The sequence below is a fragment of the Gopherus flavomarginatus genome, chromosome 4 (genome assembly GCF_025201925.1).
Source record: "Gopherus flavomarginatus isolate rGopFla2 chromosome 4, rGopFla2.mat.asm, whole genome shotgun sequence".
Taxonomy (NCBI): domain Eukaryota; kingdom Metazoa; phylum Chordata; order Testudines; family Testudinidae; genus Gopherus; species Gopherus flavomarginatus.
In genome coordinates this window covers 29,644,208-29,661,892 of record NC_066620.1, presented here as the reverse complement: position 1 = coordinate 29,661,892, position 17,685 = coordinate 29,644,208, and the positions used below count along the sequence as shown (strand labels likewise).

The 17,685-nt window shown below is 41.7% G+C and overlaps 1 protein-coding gene across 3 annotated transcripts in view; it reads left to right on the top strand.

The window, feature by feature from the left end:
* EML6 (EMAP like 6) overlaps positions 1 to 17,685 on the top strand; it is a 371,399-nt gene that overhangs the window by 182,248 nt on the left and 171,466 nt on the right. For all 3 annotated transcript variants that reach the window (XM_050951702.1, XM_050951703.1, XM_050951704.1), the window contains 2 exons: positions 5,439 to 5,695; positions 11,585 to 11,797. In XM_050951702.1, the coding sequence (XP_050807659.1) occupies positions 5,439 to 5,695; positions 11,585 to 11,797 (470 nt within the window). The remainder of the gene's footprint in view (positions 1 to 5,438; positions 5,696 to 11,584; positions 11,798 to 17,685) is intronic.

The following is a 17,685-nucleotide window of genomic DNA, read 5'->3' as shown; positions in this document are numbered from 1 at the left end:
AAAAGGCAACATGCCCAACCACCTTGCTATTGATGAGTGGCCTTTTTAGACTGAAGTTTGCCCCTGAGAGATGGGGCTAGATGATGACTGGCAGTAGTCGCTGAAGCCAGTTGGGTATACGGGGGTTGGGGTTCCCCTGAGAAGGGAGACCCAGGGTGTGGGGACACTGCCGAGAGGCAGCACCTCAAGGTAAGGGGCACCATGGTTCAGGCGGGATGCGGTGCCTTGAACTGGTGGAGATAAAGAGACTGCAGAGGGGCAGGTAAGGACAGGGGAGAAACTGGCCAGAGGAGAGTGCTGCTGAGCTGGATGGGCTAAGTCCCAGACTGACCAGCAGGAGGCCCTGCACCAATGAGTCAGCACTGTTACAGGGAGGTCTAGGTTGGATATTAGGAAACACTATTTCACTAGGAGAGTGATGAAGCACTGAAATGGGTTACCTAGGGAGATGGTGGAATCTCCATCCTTAGAGATTTTTAAGGCTCGACTTGACAGAATCCTGGCTGGGATGATTTAGTTGGTGTTGGGCCTGCTTTGAGCAGGGGGTTGGACTAGATGGCCTCCTGAGGTATCTTCCAACCCTAATCTTCTATGATTTTATGATTCTTTGGCAGAAAACTTTATTTGACACCAGATCTGCAGCTCAGGACTGGTAACCAGCAAGCTTTGACTGTAGCTTCTGGGACAATATATTATAATGTAAAGACAAATTACCAGAGGATGCAAGGCAGGAATTTCTCACTAACGTAGATTAGCATAAATTAGTGGCCAAAATCTCCTTTTAGGTGGATTTGGACACTGTTGACTGCAGCTAGAGCCATGGTATTGGCCATTAATGATGTGCAGATACTGGTGGCTCCAGTCATTGGGTCTTCCTCAAGAGGTCCAACAAACCATATAGGACCTGTCCTTTGAGGGGTCGCCACTGTCCTCTGAAAAGACAGATGACAAGCTGCATAGCCTCCAGGCTGATGCTCAAATCTTTGTGCATTTATACACCTACACCAAAGAGGAAGCTGTTCTGTCCTGAGCAACCTCACCATTATCCTGCTTTCACGCAATGTCACCAAGACTTAGCTAGAAAAAAGGGCAGAAGTAATAATGAAGACCAGCCACTCCTTTTGCCTCAGCTCCTCATTAACCTGCACAGCCTGGGAATTCAAAATAAATATTTGCATGTGTTTGTCGAGAACACCCTACCAGTTTCCAGAATGCCAGCCTCTCTTAGAGCACTGTTTGCCAGCAAGGTCTCCAACTATGTGGGTGCTTGATCCTGCACCACTACTGACCAGTAAGTCTTAAGCATGGAAGAATTAGAATACACCCTTCAATTTCTTTCTATCCCCACTTCTACCCTCCTTTTCCATCCCTTTTCAGGACCACTCTCACAAGGCGGTCCTCCTTCGGGAGGTGTAATCTCTCCTCCAGCTGGGAGTCGTGGAGGAAGTTCCTCAGTTATGCAGAGGGAAGGAGTTTTATTCCCACTATTTTCTGATCCCAAAAGCAAAGGGAAGACTCAGACCCATACTAGTCCTGTGGCAGCTCAACAAACATCTGAAGAAAATAAACTTTCATGTGGTCACACTGGCTTCCATTATCTCCTCCCTTGACCCTGGAGACTGGTATGCTTCCCTTGTCTTAAAACACTTGTATTTTCACGTGGCAATACATCAAAGCCACAGAAAATTCCTCAGGTTTTGGTAAATCAATCCCACTACCAGTTCACAGTATTACTGGTTCGCCTGTCCACAGCTCCATGGGTGTTCACAAAGTACTACATTAAGTGGTGGCAGTATTCCTGAAGAAGTCAGGAGTTCAAGTTTTTCCCTACCTGGACAACTGGTTGGTGAGACACTGGTCCAAGGCTCAGGTACTGTCCAGTGTGCCTGTCATCCAGTCCACCTTCAGTTTGCTAGGGTTGCTCAATAACATACAAAAGTGAATCCTATCACCTGTAGAAACTGTAGAATTTATAGGAGCAGTCTTGGACTTTATGGAACCCAAGGCCTTCCTTTCACAGATAAGATTCCAGACTATGCTGGCCATTGTGTTAGACCTGAAGGCCAATGACAGTATGCACTTGCCTCAAACTTCTGGGTCAATTGGCCTCACACACTTATGTAGTTTAACTTGCCAGTCTCTGTCTCTGGAAGCTGCAAAGGTAGCTGGCATCAGTGTAATTTACAATTTGTCTTCCCCTAGACATGGTGGTTCAGGAGCTCATTCAAATCTTGGCCTCTCTAGACTGGTGGAGAGACCCTTCAAGGTGTGTGTGTATAGAGGGGTTCTGTTTGTTCCTCCTTAACCATCTTTGACCACAGCTATGGACACGTCTGCCCTAGATTGAGGGGCTCACTTGTGGTCCCTGAAACTCAAAGTTTATGGTCTGCTCAGGATTTAACTCTACATATAAAATGTCAGTGAACTAAGGACTATCTGGCTAGCATGTCTAGCCTTCCTTCCCCATATCAAGGAAAGAAATCTTCTCATACTCGCAGACAATACAGCTGCCATATTCCATAAGAACAGGCAAAGAGGGGCATGGTCAACTTGGCTATGCCAGGATGCAATGTGGCTGTGGTACTTTTGTATTGCTAACTCAATCCATCTCAAAGCCTCTCGCCCTTTCAGGTGTTCAAAACAATCTTACAGATGGATTAAACAGATCTTTTACCAGTAACCATGGTCTCTCCTACCAGGCACAGCCAAATACATTTTCCAACTGTGGGAGACTCCCCATATAGACCTGTTTTAACAAAAGTCAACAGGAAGTGTCATCAGTTTTGTTCTTGAGCAGGTCACAGCCCACAGTCTCTGATGGATGCTTTCCTGTTGCCTTGGACAGACAAGCTCCCATATGCATTTCCCCCAGTTTCTCTTCTATCCAGAATGTTGTTGAAAATCAGGCAGCACCATACTTGAGTCATACTCATAGATCCAGTATGATCACAGCAACACTGGTTTTCTACTAAGCTGACCCTTTCATACAGAGCTCTATTGCCGCTACCAACTGGACTCAGATCTGATCTTTCAGGACCATGGTCACCTCCTCCACCCTAAGCTGCAGGCTATCCATCTGACAGTCTAGCTGCTCCATGGCTAACAGGAGGAGGTTTGCTCAAAAGCGATTCAAGATGTACTTGTAAATAGTAAAAAGCCTTCTCCTTGGTTTATTTACCTGGCAAAGTGTAAGAGATTCTCCATTTGCTCCCAGCAAAAAGGCATTCACTCTGTCTAGGCTCTGCTCCATAATGTGTTGGACTATTTTTTACACTTGAAACAACAAGGTCTTGCCATTAGTTCCATCAAGGTCTATCTAGCAGCTAAAACAACGAGGACTCCTTGTGGCACCTGTCACCTATTGATAATTGTTCATTTTTCTCCAATCCTTTGACAGTTAGATTCACACAGAGTTTATATCCTCAAGTACAGGATCCTATTCCCCCTTTAGACTTAAACCTGGCATTAGAAAAGCTAATGAGTCCTCCTTTTGAACCATTGGCTAGCTGTTCATTGCTCCATCTCTCTATGAAGATAGACTTTTGATGCAATCACCTCAGCCAGGAGAGCAAGTGAATTACGAGTACTAGTTTCTGGACCTCCATATACAATCTTCTACAAAAACAAAGGTATTCCTACACCCTCATTTGAAGTTTCTCACCAAGGTGGACCTCACTTTCACATCAGTCATGAAATATATTTACCAACTTTTCCCCCATAAGCCTCATAATCATAGGGATGAGGAGAGAGTCCACACATTAGACATTAGAGGAGTGTTAATATTTTACCTGGACAGGACTAAACCATTTAGGCCATTGTCTCAATTGTTCCTGGCAATTGCAGACAGAATGAAGGGCCTTCTTGTATTCATTTGTGCTGTGACTTGGCTGATGTTCTGCCACTGAATAGAATGCTAACATGTTGAACCAGATGTCATGCAGCTTTTCTGGGCCAGCCGCCTATTCTGGACATTTGCAATGCAGCAACTTGGTCATCAGTGCATACCTTTGCTTCACTTTATGCCATCTCTCAGCAGTCTAGAAATGATGCCAGATTTGGACATGTGGTCCTTCAATCATTATTCAGATAGATTCTGATTCTACCTCCTAATCAAACTACTTGTGAGTCTCCTGAAGTGGAATGGACATGTGCAATCACTTGGAAAAGAAAGCAGTTCCTAACATGTCCTGTAACTGATGTCCTTTGAGATGTGTTGCACTTGTCCATTCCATGACCCATCCTCCTTCCTCTCTCTGTCTGAATCTTCTAGAAAGAAGGAACTGAGGAGGGTTGGGGGAAGCTCTGCCTTCGTAGCTTCGAATGGTGGCATGAGGCAGCAGAAAGCGGTCATGCTGCTCTGATGGTTATCACCAAGAGAAAAATCCCCAACAATTCTGCACTGGGTATGCACACACCTGAAGTGGAATGAAAACGTGCAGCACATCTCAAAGAACAACAGTTACAGGACAGGTTCATAACCAATTTCTTTATGACAAAATGGAAATATTCAGAAAAATAATGTGTTTTCTTTGACAATTATGGAGTTTTTGTTTGAAAAACCAAAACCCAACATTTTTTCAGATTTGGCGTTTTCAGGTAATACCCAAAACATTTTGATGAAACATTTCAATGAAAAGAAATTGTTTTCTTGTGGAGGAAAAAGATCATTCCTTGAACAGCTTCACCACTAATACCAACAAATCCCACAGTCTGTTCCAGCTCTTAAAGTTGTTTATTCTCCTCTCTGAATTCTGTGATAGATCTGCAACAAGAAAAGTCTCATTAAAGTTTATGCAAATTTATAAACTTTGAGGCCACATAACAATAATGAAGCAAACTAAAAACTAGGTTATTTAAAAAATGTTAAAAGTTCCATGAGATAACACAAGTAGCTTCATCTCCAAAAATCTTCCTTAGAGCCCCAGTCTATAATATAATCAATATAATGCTGACTGGCTTTGATACTAAGTACAGAAAAAAATTAACTTATCCTACTATAATGGCAAATAGTGGGCAACTGAGTCCCCAAATATACTTTACATAACTTAGAGTAGCAGTTCATATTTTGAGTTCATAATTTTCTTTCTAATGAAAAACATTTACAAAGATGTACAATCATTTCTCTTTCTAAACTAGAAAAGAACAAGATGAAAGCAGTTAATTGGCCATGAGGAGTATAACAAAGAGAATTATAAATGTTTATCAATGTCAAGTCAAAATGGTAAAGTCACTTTGCTAGACATAAACCTGTTTGTTTTGCTTTAAAACTTGTGAGTATAGAATGTAAGAGCAACAGAGACTTTCAGAATGGAGGATTCTGACTTCTGAAGTCCGATTTTGCCTTAGGAAAGTGTTTAGTATGTCTGTCTTAATTTAAATATTTTTGGGTTTCATATTTACAAGTCCATAATTTATATTCTTGCTCTTGGTTCTTGCAGAGATATGACAGAGGTAGTTCATATTAAAGACCGAAAGGAAGTAATTCATGAAATGAAATTTTCACCAGATGGCTCTTATCTTGCTGTGGGTTCTAATGATGGCCTCGTGGATATTTATGCAGTTGCTCAACGATACAAGAAGATAGGAGAATGCAGCAAGTCCTCTAGTTTTATTACTCATATTGACTGGTCTATGGATAGTAAATTCTTGCAAACCAATGATGGTGCAGGAGAGCGACTGTTCTACAAAATGCCATGTAAGTTCAGAGAAGTTAGATTTACGAACAAATAAGCTAGTTTTATGGTTTCTAAGAGGACAGTACAATATGTGTAGTCTAATTTTACATCTCAAAGCAGAAATACTTGTTTATTATTTACCTAAATATCTATTGTTTACTTATAAAATCAGATATATTTACCATTCAGATTAATCTTTAGTAAGAAGAAATATCTCTCCCCATCTGTATTCATCTAATTGCACATTTCCCATAGTATTAGTTGTATTCTATACTGACCCACTAAAGAAATAAATTCTAGATCATCATTAATGTCTGAAAAAGCCACCCTTTGTTATACACTGGTTTCATTCCTTTCGTATAATGCATATTTCTGGAATTGGTGGTAAAACTAATTATTAAAAATGTAATTACTAGAAGATGGGAGAAACTTGTTTGGATAAATGTCAAATGTATCCTTGAAATATGAACGTTTTCAAAATTCCACAATAATTATTGGCACTCCAAAATGACACCTATTAAGCTTTGACAGGGCCAGTGGAAATCATGAACACAGATCATGCCAGAAAGTCCTTAGCAGAAGACTGGAAATGTATGGGTAACAGCGGTTTCATACAATCATAGAATCATAGAATATCAGGTTTGTAAGGGACCTCAGGAGGTCATCTAGTCCAACCCCCTGCTCAAAGCAGGACCAATTCCCAACTAAATCATCCCAGCCAGGCCTTTGTCAAGTCTGACCTTAAAACCTCTAAGGAAGGAGATTCCACCACCTCCCTAGGTAACCCATTCCAGTGCTTCACCACTCTTCGAGTAAAAAAGATTTTCTTAATATCCAATCCAAACCTCTCCCACTGCAACTTGAGACCATTACTCCTTGTTCTGTCATCAGGTTCCACTGAGAACAGTCTAAATCCATCCTCTTCGGAACCCCCTTTCAAGTAGTTGAAATCCCCCTCAAATCCCCCCTCATTCTTCTCTTCTGCAGACTAAACAAGCCCAGTTCCCTCAGCCTCTCCTCATAAGTCATGTGCTCCAGCCCCCTAATCATTTTTTGTTGCCCTCCACTGGACTCTTTCCAATTTGTCCACATCCTTCTTGTAGTGTGGGGCCCAAAACTGGACACAGTACTCCAGATGAGGCCTCACCAATGTCGAATAGAGGGGAATGATCACATCAATGCCTTTACTTATACAGCCCGAAATGCCGTTAGCCTTCTTGGCAACAAGGGCACACTGTTGACTCATATCCAGCTTCTTGTCCACTGTAACCCCTAGGTCCTTTTCTGCAGAACTGCTTCCTAGCCATTCGGTCCCTAGTCTGTAACAGTGAATGGGATTCTTCCGTCCTAAGTGCAGGACTCTGCACTTGTCCTTGTTGAACCTCATCAGGTTTCTTTTGGCCCCGTCCTCTAATTTGTCTAGGTCCCTCTGTATCCTATCCCTACCCTCCAGCGTATCTATCACTCCTCCAAGTTTAGTGTCATCTGCAAACTTGCTGAGAGTGCAGTCCACGCCATCCTCCAGATCATTAATGAAGATATTGAACAAAACTGGTCCTAGGACTGACCCTTGGGGCACTCCACTTGAAACCGGCTGCCAACTAGACATGGAGCCATTGATCACTACCCGTTGAGCCCAAGATCTAGCCAGCTTTCTATCCACTTTATAGTCCAATCATCCAGCCCATACTTCTTTAACTTGCCTGCAAGAATACTGTGGGAGACTGTATCAAAAGCTTTAATAAAGTCAAGGAATAACACATCCTCTGCTTTCCCCTCATCCACAGACCCAGTGATATCCTCGTAGAAGGCAATTAGGTTAGTCAGGCATGACTTTCCCGTGGTGAATCCATGCTAACTGTTCCTGATCACTTTCCTCTCCTCTAAGTGCTTCAGAATTGATTCCCTGAAGACCTGCTCCATGATCTTTTCAGGGACTGAGGTGAGACTAACTAGCCTGTAATTCCCCAGATCCTCCTTCTTCCCTTTTTAAAAGAAGGGCACTACAGTAGCCTTTTTCCAGTCATTCGAGACCTCCCCCATTCGCCATGAGTTTTCAAAGATAAAGGCCAATGGCTCTGCAATCACATCCGCCAACTCCTTTAGCACCCTTGGATGCAGCGCATCCGGCCCCATGGACTTGTGCTCGTCCAGTTTTTCTAAATAGTCTCAAACCACTTTTTTCTCCACAGAGGGCTGGTCACCTTCTCCCCATACTGTGCTGGCCAGTGCAGCAGTCTGGGAGCTGACCTTGTTTGTGAAGACAGAGTCAAAAAAAGCATTGAGTACATTAGCTTTTTCCACATCCTCTGTCACTAGGTTGCCTCCCTCATTCAGTAAGGGGCCCACACTTTCCTTGACTTTCTTCTTGTTGCTAACATACCTGAAGAAACCCTTCTTGTTATTTTTAACATCTCTTGCTAGCTGCAACTGCAAGTGTGATTTGGCCTTTCTGATTTCACTCCTGCATGCCTGAGCAATATTTTTATACTCCTCCCTGGTCATTTGTCCAATCTTCCACTTCTTGTAAACTTCTTTTTTGCGTTTAAGATCAGCAAGGATTTCACTGTTAAGCCAAGCTGGTCGCCTGCTGTATTTACTACTATTCCTATACATCGGGATGTTTTTTTCCTGCAACTTCAATAAGGATTCTTTAAAATACAGCCAGCTCTCCTGGACTCCTTTCCCCCTCATGTTATTTTCCCAGGGGATCCTGCCCATCAGCTCCCTGAGGGAGTCAAAGTCTGCTTTTTTTGAAGAGCAGTGCAGCCTAAAGTGTAGTAACGAGTTTAGTATTAGAAAGAGGGACTGAGAGGAGAGTTCATTCTACCCAAGAGAGTCACTAATTCACTTTAAACCTAAACATGTCCACTCTTCCAATATTGATCTTATGTAGAATCATAGAATATCATGGTTGGAAGGGACCTCAGGAGGTCATCTAGTCCAACCCCCTACTCAAAGCAGGACCAATCCCCAGACAGATTTTTGCCCCAGGTTCTTAAGTGGCCCCCTCAAGGATTGAGCTCACAACCTTGGGTTTAGCAGGACAATGTGCAGACCACTGAGCTATCCCTATCATAAAAGCTGGTTAGAAAATGGAGTCCCAAGCCCCACCATACCCAGGCTTCCATGGTCTAGGATCCTAGCTGTGAATCACAGAGCCTGGAAGTCATGAGAACTCAGTCTTGAGACAGAGCTCTCAAGATATCCCGGCTCCAGGGGGTAGTGTTGGGAACCTGCAGGTTCTTGGATGGAACTCCACACCACCAGGGAGAACCCCACAGCAGGAACCCTGGAAGCCATGACAATCCTGGCTCAAGCTAGGGCTTTCAGGATTTATGGGCTTTCTGCTGTGGAGCTGGGAGTCCTGGCTCTGGGGCAGTCTGCATGATATGGCTGCCCTGGATACACATACCCTGGTAGCCCAGGCAGCTGCTGACTAAAATTGACATTCTTGTCTCTTTCATTGCTGCTTGTTTCTCCCAAACTGCAGATCCTGAGTTTTGGCCAGATCTACTAATCATGACAAACTATGTAATGGTTTTGTGACATTGACAACATAAAGATTATGATGAGACTACGAAACTCATTTTCACTTGTGACCTTGGCCAGGATTTGAATCCAGATCACCAAAAGTGAAAAGCTAATATATTAGCCTTCATCAAAATTTAGAATTGTAAAGGTTCTTTATATTATTTATACATTTGAAAGGACAAGCACTTAATACGTTTTTTGGGGCTTGATCATCTGTGTTTGTACAGCACCTAGCACAACAGGATCACAATCCTGCATGGACCTTCTGAGTGCTACCATAGTAAAAATCATTAATTTTGTTTAAAGCTTAATAATTAAGTATCTAGATTAAAACTGCCTTTCAGATTTAGAAAAATATGACAAATAACAAGAAAAGATTTTGTTTTGGTTTAAAACATGTCTTCATCAAAATGACTGTAAAAACTAGTTTAAAAATGATTACCTAAATCTGTCATGTTAAACTTTATTTACTTGTCATCACTGTGTTAACTTTAAAATGAACAAATCTTAAAAACAAAAAAATCAGTTTATGATCAGCACTCTGTTTCTCAAAGTTTGCATCACTTGAGGTTTCCATATCTGCATATAATATACATATATCCTGGGGAATAACAATTTGAAGGTTTTTTTGTTAATATTATATAATGAATAGCACAGAGGAAAAAATGCTTACTTCAATAAATTATGGCACATTAAAGGCTAAATTAAGCATATCCAGCACATAGATAATATAGTGATAGGCACTTTAGAATTGTTGATAGATTTACATTTAGATTTAAATGTTTGGAATATTCTTCTAGCCAAGAAATCCAGTGAACTGTACATCCCTGATAGCTTTATAATAATTTTAGAATGAAAGCTAAAGATTTAGTCCATATTTAACAATTTTGAAGAAAAAAGAAATGTTACAATTAATTGATTTCATATAATTTTTAATGTCTACTGTAGATATGAGCTTGAACCCAAAACCCTGGATTTGACACCCCCAAGAATTAGACCCATCTCTAATTTAGTAAAGTTTTCAAATTAGATTGCGTTCTTTTCAGCTGACATCTTATATGTTTAAAATGTAGCTAATGCATTCTATCACATATGGTAAGTTTAACTGTGTTTCCCCTACAGAATTGTTATAGTCTTCTTGGGACAAGTCCAAAGTTCTTCATAACAATTCTTGAAATTATTCTTCAATGAAACGTGACTTCAAACATTACTCTGCTGATCAGCTCATGTTGTGTTGCTGATACAATCTTAATACAATAGGATTATGTGCAATCATTGCAAATGAAACATGAATAAATACGTTTGTCACCTAATATTCTTTCCCCAATTATGTTTGTTCTCCTAGTACATACAAGATATTCAGAAATGCTATTTATATAGGGAGCATTAAAGATTATCATGAAGTAATAACAAGCCTAATTAACTTAGGGGAAAGCTATTACCTATAGAAAAGTCTTTGTTAATGTAAAGAGTTATTATATAGTGACAATTTAACCAAATATTCTCATTTAATTGTTATTATATAATCCAATAAAGCAAACTTCTGTACCAGTTGTAAAAGTGAAGTTAATAAATTGAGGTAGATTTAGGATAGTATATTTTAGAATTTTAGTCCCCATTTCAAAATTTGAATTAGTATATATTATTTTATTAATTTTATAGCACCTAAAAGTGTTCTCTTTATTTATGTGTATATGTAACTGTACAGTTAGACACATTTCTTTTATGGAACTGCTATAGATGTGAATTTCTGAGTCAAAATGGTGTAAAATCAGGATCTAGATAATCTGTGTAAAGTGCTCAGATTCTACAGTGATGATCTAGGAAAAATCATAACTAGATAGATCAGTGATCCCCAACGCTGTGCCTGCAGGCGCCATGGCGCCCATGGGGGCATCTTAATGCGCCCGCGTCCTGGCCCCCAGTAGAGCACCCGCTGGCGCTTCGGCAGGGACACCTCTCGCTGGCGCCACTTGTCGCCAAGTGATGTCATCAAGAGGCATCGCCCCCAAATTTTGGGGGCGACGCCTCTCACTGATGCCGCTTGCCTTCGACAAGTGACATCATCGAGAGGCGTTGCTCCTGAATTTCGGCAGGGATGCCTCTCAATGACTTCTCTTGTCGACGGCAAGCGGTGTCATCGACTTCGGCAGGTTCTCCACCGCCGCAGTGGTCCTTCAGTGGCGCCCACCAGCCAAAAAGGTTGGAGACCACTGAGATAGATCATATTTATTTAAAATAAAATAATCTTTCTTTCTTTCTTGACATCAATACACTGAGCTCAGAAAGAACACACAACTAACTATAATGGAGAAAGGCATCTTTTTAATGGAAAGATAGTTGTTTAAACAGCATATTAATTTGACTATTTTCAGCTGGGAAGCATTTAACAAGCAAAGATGAGATCAAAGGAATTCATTGGGCCTCATGGACCTGTGTGATAGGGCCTGAAGTGAATGGAATTTGGCCAAAATATACCAACATTACAGATGTCAACTCCGTGGATGGAAATTACAGCAGCTCAGTGCTAGTGACTGGAGATGATTTTGGATTTGTAAAATTATTCAAATTTCCTTGCCTAAAGAAAGGTAAGACACAGTTTTCATTTCAGAAATTAAGTAATTAAACTGCCATGGAATGTATGCCATATTACACTGATATTATACTAATATAATTATTGGGCATTTACTCTCCCCTTGATGCCCATTCAAAAGTGCAATTAATATTAATGAAAATCATGTGCACATAGGAGAGAATATGTTCCATTGATTCTAAAATGATCATTCAGTCAACTCTTGCGATGTTTCAGTGGAGTGGGTATTGCCTTATGTAACACTTAATATAAGCAGATGTCAAATAAGACTATTCCAATCACTTTCCAGAAGAGTGTATTTTTTTTCACCTGCATATTTTAGACCCTTGCCTTTTAGTAAAATATTCCTATCTCACCATTCTGGAAAAGATCCACTTGTTGCAACTGAGCTATTGTTATTATCATAGCATCTTTATAACTCTGTCCTATAAAAATCATCTCCTAACTTGCATAATATGTTCATGTATTGATGACACAGACTGGGGAGGGGGCTTTCTTAAATGTTTGGATCCTGGTTATTGAGAAACCAGTCAGCGCTGCAACAGACTTATGTCTGGTCTAAATGACATACCTATACTAGTATAACTATGTTGCGTGGGGTGTGAAAAATCCACATGCCTGAGCAATGTAATTATATCGATATAACCGCTCATGTAAATAGCTCAATGTCAATGGGGAGTTTCTCCTACTGACATAGCTACCGCCTCTCAGGGACATGGATTAACTATGCCAATGGGAATGCTCTCACCAGTCAGCTTGGAGTGTCTTTGTTAAAGTGCTACAGTGGTGCAGCTGTGCCAATGCAGTGTTTTAAGAGTAGATGTGCTCTGAACTTTTGGGGAGAAATCTACTTTACTAGCTAGGAAAGGTAACTATTGATAAATGTAGACTCATGTTTGCATTTTATGATTTTGTTTAGTATTGTAACCACTTGTTTCCACCACTCTACTTTCTTTCTAGTTAAATCTTAATTCTTACTTAAATAAATGATTTTCTGTTTTATTATAAGTGCTCACAAGTTCTGTGTGGTTTACAGGAACAGTGGTTTAAGGTAAAACTGGTAAGCTACACTACATCTTGGGGTATAGAGGATCTGGAATTTCTGAGAGTAGCCAGTGTTGGGCTGGATGTCACAGGGAAATGACTCAAAGGGATTCAAAGTTTGGGGTGTACCTGTTGTTAACCTGCAAGGCAAAGGAAGGGCTGGCGTAAGCCCACCTTGAGTGGCTGAAATGGCAGTGACAGTAGCAGTGTCGGGGAGCTAATACCCAACTAGCCCAAGAAAGACTCCCTCTCACTGGAGGCAGAGGGTAACAAGGGGATTCTCAGTTTTGGGTACCTTGAGAACAGGCACTCTTTCCCAAATCCTTTAATCAGGCAGGGAGATAGGCAACTTTTTTTTATTTGGGAAGGACTACAGTTAAAAATAATAGCTGTTGACTATTATTTTCACATTACCTAATTGTTGTAGCAGGGACAGTCCATGGATAACTGAGTTTGTTCTCGTCAGCCTATCAGGGAACAGCCTGTGATGGCCTCAGCTGCTTGAAGTCTCTATCTTTTCCCCCAGGGTACCAGCTGATTCTTCATAGCTGGCCTGGGTTGAAGTTCTTTCCTGCAGCAGGCTCTGGCTCCTTTCTTCCCTGGCTGGGAGATAGCTCAGCAAGCAGGGTCACCTCTTCTTGGGAGGTGAGATCTGTGCATCTGAGTGGGGCTCACCATCTGTGCTTCTCCCACTCTTTTTCAGCTAGGCTGACTGTTTCCCTCGTCTCACAAAATTACTGATATTCTTTCTGTCTCTGTGCCTGAGGACTTCTGATTCTCTCTCTCCAAGGAAACCAGAGATAGGTCCAGCCAGCTGACTCTCCTCTGGGGCTGACTCCTAGAGCCTCCTGTTTGGCTTTTCACGTCTTTGTCCACAGCTGTCAGTATGCTCTTTTCAGGGCTGGCTCCAGGGTTTTTGCCGCCCCAAGCAGCAAAAAGGAGAGGAAAAAAAAAGCTGTGATTGCGATCTGCAGCTCTACCACCGCCGCTTCAGTCTTTGGCGGCAATTCGGCTGCTGGTCCTTCACTCCAAGAGGGAGTGAGGGACCCGCCGCCGCCGAAGACCCGGACGTGCCGCCCCTCACCGTTGGCCACCACAAGCAGCTGCTTGCTGAGCTGGTGCCTGGACATGGCCCTGGCTCTTTTCACAAAAAAAGTGGAGAGGCTAGACATTATGGAGACTGTGGTTCTTTAGCTGTTCTTTTGTAGCCTGTGACTCAAGTCCCATCAGGCCTGGAGGTCAAATGACCTCAATCCACCATCTTATTTGTAGTGTTTTCTTTGTCATTGTTTCTGGATGAGAGAGGAATCAAGGTAGTTACGTAAGCAAAACAGAAAAGTCACTGTTTTCTATAGTAATTAGCAGATCAGGAGTAGGCTGTTCCCGTTCTTCTTTCTGCCACATTGTAGACTGTTCTACAGAGAGCACAGTGACTATATAGTACTAAGAGACCAGATAAATATTTCAGAGTACTACGGGGAAGGTATTGTTTTAGTTTTAGTTTTAGTTTTATTCTGTAATCTTGCGCCATTCTTACCAAGTGAATAGTGATTGAACCATAGAATCATAGAATATTAGGGTTGGAAGAGACCTCATGAGGTCATCTAGTCCAATCTCCTGTTCAAAGCAGGACCAACACCAACTAAATCATCCCAGCTAAGGCTTTGTCAAGCCAGGCCTTAAAAACCTCTAAGGATGGAGATTCCACCACCTCCCTAGGTAACCCATTCCAGTGCTTCACCACCCTCCTAGTGAAATAGTGTTTCCTAATATCCAACCTAGACCTCCTCCACTGCAATTTGAGACCATTGCTTCTTGTTCTATCATCTGCCACCACTGAGATCAGCTGAGCTCCATTCTCTTTGGAATCCCCCTTCAGGTAGTTGAAGGCTGCTATCAAATCCCCCCTCACTCTTCTCTTCTGCAGATTAAACCCCAGTTCCCTCAGCCTCTCCTTGTAAGTCATGTGCCCCAGCCCCCTAATCATTTTTGTTGCCCTCCGCTGGACTATCTCCAATTTGTCCACATTCTTTCTGTAGTTTGAGGATCAAAACTGGACACAGTACTCCAGGTGTGGCCTCACCAGTGTCGAATAGAGGGGAATAATCACTTCCCTCGATCTGCTGGCAATGCTCCTACTAATACAGCCCAATATGCTGTTGGCCTTCTTGACAATGAGGGCACAGTGCTGACATATATCCAGCTTCTTGTCTACTGTAATCTCCAGGTCCTTTTTTGCAGAACTGATGCTTAGCCAGTTGATCCCCAGCCTATAGTGGTGCATGGGATTCTTCCGTCCTAAGTGCAGGACTCTGCACTTGTCCTTGTTTAACCTCATCAGTTTTCTTTTGGCCCAATTCTCCAATTTGTCTAGGTCACTCTGGACCCTATCCGTATCCTCCAGCTATCTACCTCTACCCCAGTTTAATGTCATCTGCGAACTTGCTGAGGGTGCAATTAATCCCATCATCCAGATCATTAATAAAGATGTTGAAGAAAACCAGCCCCAGGACCAACCCCGGGGTCACTCCGCTTGATACCAGCTGCCCACTAAACATCCAGCTGTTGATCACTCTCCGTTGAGCCCAACAATCTAGCCAGCTTTCTATCCACCTTATAGCCCATTCATCCAATCCATACTTTGGAGGACAAGTGCTAGTAACAATAATAGGGCTCAGATTTTTCTAGATCTGATAGCTGATGGATTTCTTCAACAACTAGTTGAAGAACCAACAAGAGGGGATGCCATTTTAGATTTGGTTTTGGTGAGTAGTGAGGACCTTACAGAAGAAATGATTGTAGGGGACAACCTTGGTTCGAGTGATCATGAGCTAATTCAGTTCAAACTAGATGGAAGGATAAACAAAAATAGATCTGAGACTAGGGTTTTTGATTTCAAAAGGGCTAACTTTAAAGAATTAAGGAAATTAGTTAGGGAAGTGGATTGGACTGAAGAACTTGTGGATCTAAAGGCGGAGGAGGCCTGGAATTATTTCAAGTCAAAGTTGCAGAAACTATCAGAAGCCTGCATCCCAAGAAAGGGGGAAAAAATCATAGGCAGGAGTTGTAGGCCAAGCTAGATGAGCAAGCATCTCAGAGAGGTGATTAGGAAAAAGCAGAAAGCCTACAAGGAGTGGAAGATGGGAAGGGTTAGCAAGGAAAGCTACCTTATTGAAGTCAGATCATGTAGGGATAAAGTGAGAAAAGCCAAAAGCCATGTAGAGTTGGACCTTGCAAAGGGAATAAAAACCAATAGTAAAAGGTTCTATAGCCATATAAATAAGAAGAAAACAAAGAAAGAAGAAGTGGGACCGCTAAACACTGAGGATGGAATGGAGGTTAAAGATAATCTAGGCATGGCCCAATATCTAAACAAATCCTTTGCCTCAGTCTTTAATGAGGCTAATGAGGAGCTTAGGGATAATGGTAGGATGACAAATGGCAATGAGGATATGGAGGTAGATATTACCACATCCGAGGTAGAAGCCAAACTCGAACAGTTTAATGGGACAAAATCAGAGGGCCCAGATAATCTTCATCCAAGAATATTAAAGGAACTGGCACATGAAATTGCAAGCCCATTAGCAAGAATTTTTAATGAATTAGTAAACTCAGGGGTTGTACCGTATGACTGGAGAATTGCTAACATAGTCCCTGTTTTTAAGAAAGGGAAAAGAGGTGATCCAAGTAACTATAGGTCTGTTAGTTTGACATCTGTAGTATGTAAGGTCTTGGAAAAAATTTTGAAGGAGAAAGTAGTTAAGGACATTGAGGTCAATGGTAATTGGGACAAAATACAACATGGTTTTACAAAAGATGGATCGTGCCAAACCCACCTGATCTCCTTCTTTGAGAAGGTAACAAATTTTTTAGACAAAGGAAACGCAGTGGATCTAATTTACCTCGATTTCAGTAAGGCATTTGACATGGCTCCACATGGGGAATTATAGTTAAATTGGAAAAGATGGGCATCAGTATGAAAATTGAAAGGTGGATAAGGAACTGGTTAAAGGGGAGACTACAACGGGTTGTACTGAAAGGTGAACTGTCAGGCTGGAAGGAGGTTACTAGTGAAGTTCCTCAGGGATCAGTTTTGGGACCAATCTTATTTAACCTTTTTATTACTGACCTTGGCACAAAAAGAAGGAATGTGCTAATAAAGTTTATGGATGACACAAAGCTGGGAGGTATTGCTGACACAGAGAAGGACTGGGATATCAAACAGGAAGATCTGGATGACCTTGTAAACTGGAGTAATAGTAATAGGATGAAATTTAATAGTGAAAAGTGCAAGGTCATGCATTTAGGGATTAATAACAAGAATTTTAGTTATAAATTGGGGACACATCAGTTGGAAGTAACAGAGGAGAAGGACCTCGGAGTATTGGTTGATCACAGGATGACTATGAGCCGCCAATGTGATATGGCCATTAAAAAAGCTAATGCGGTTTTAGGATGCATCAGGTGAGATATTTCCAGCAAAGATAAGGAGGTGTTAGTACCGTTGTACAAGGCACTGGTGAGACCTCATCTGGAATACTGTGTGCAGTTCTGGTCTCCCATGTTTAAGAAGGATGAATTCAAACTGGAACAGGTTCAGAGATGGGCTACTAGGATGATCCGAGGAATGGAAAACCTGTCTTATGGAAGGAGACTCAAAGAGCTTGGCTTGTTTAGCCTAACCGAAAGAAGGTTGAGGGGGGATATGATTGCTCTTTATAAATATATTAGAGGGATTAATATCAGGGAGGGAGAGGAATTATTTAAGCTTAGTACCAATGTGGACACAAGAACAAATGGATATAAAATGGACACTAGGAAGTTTAGACTTGAAATTAC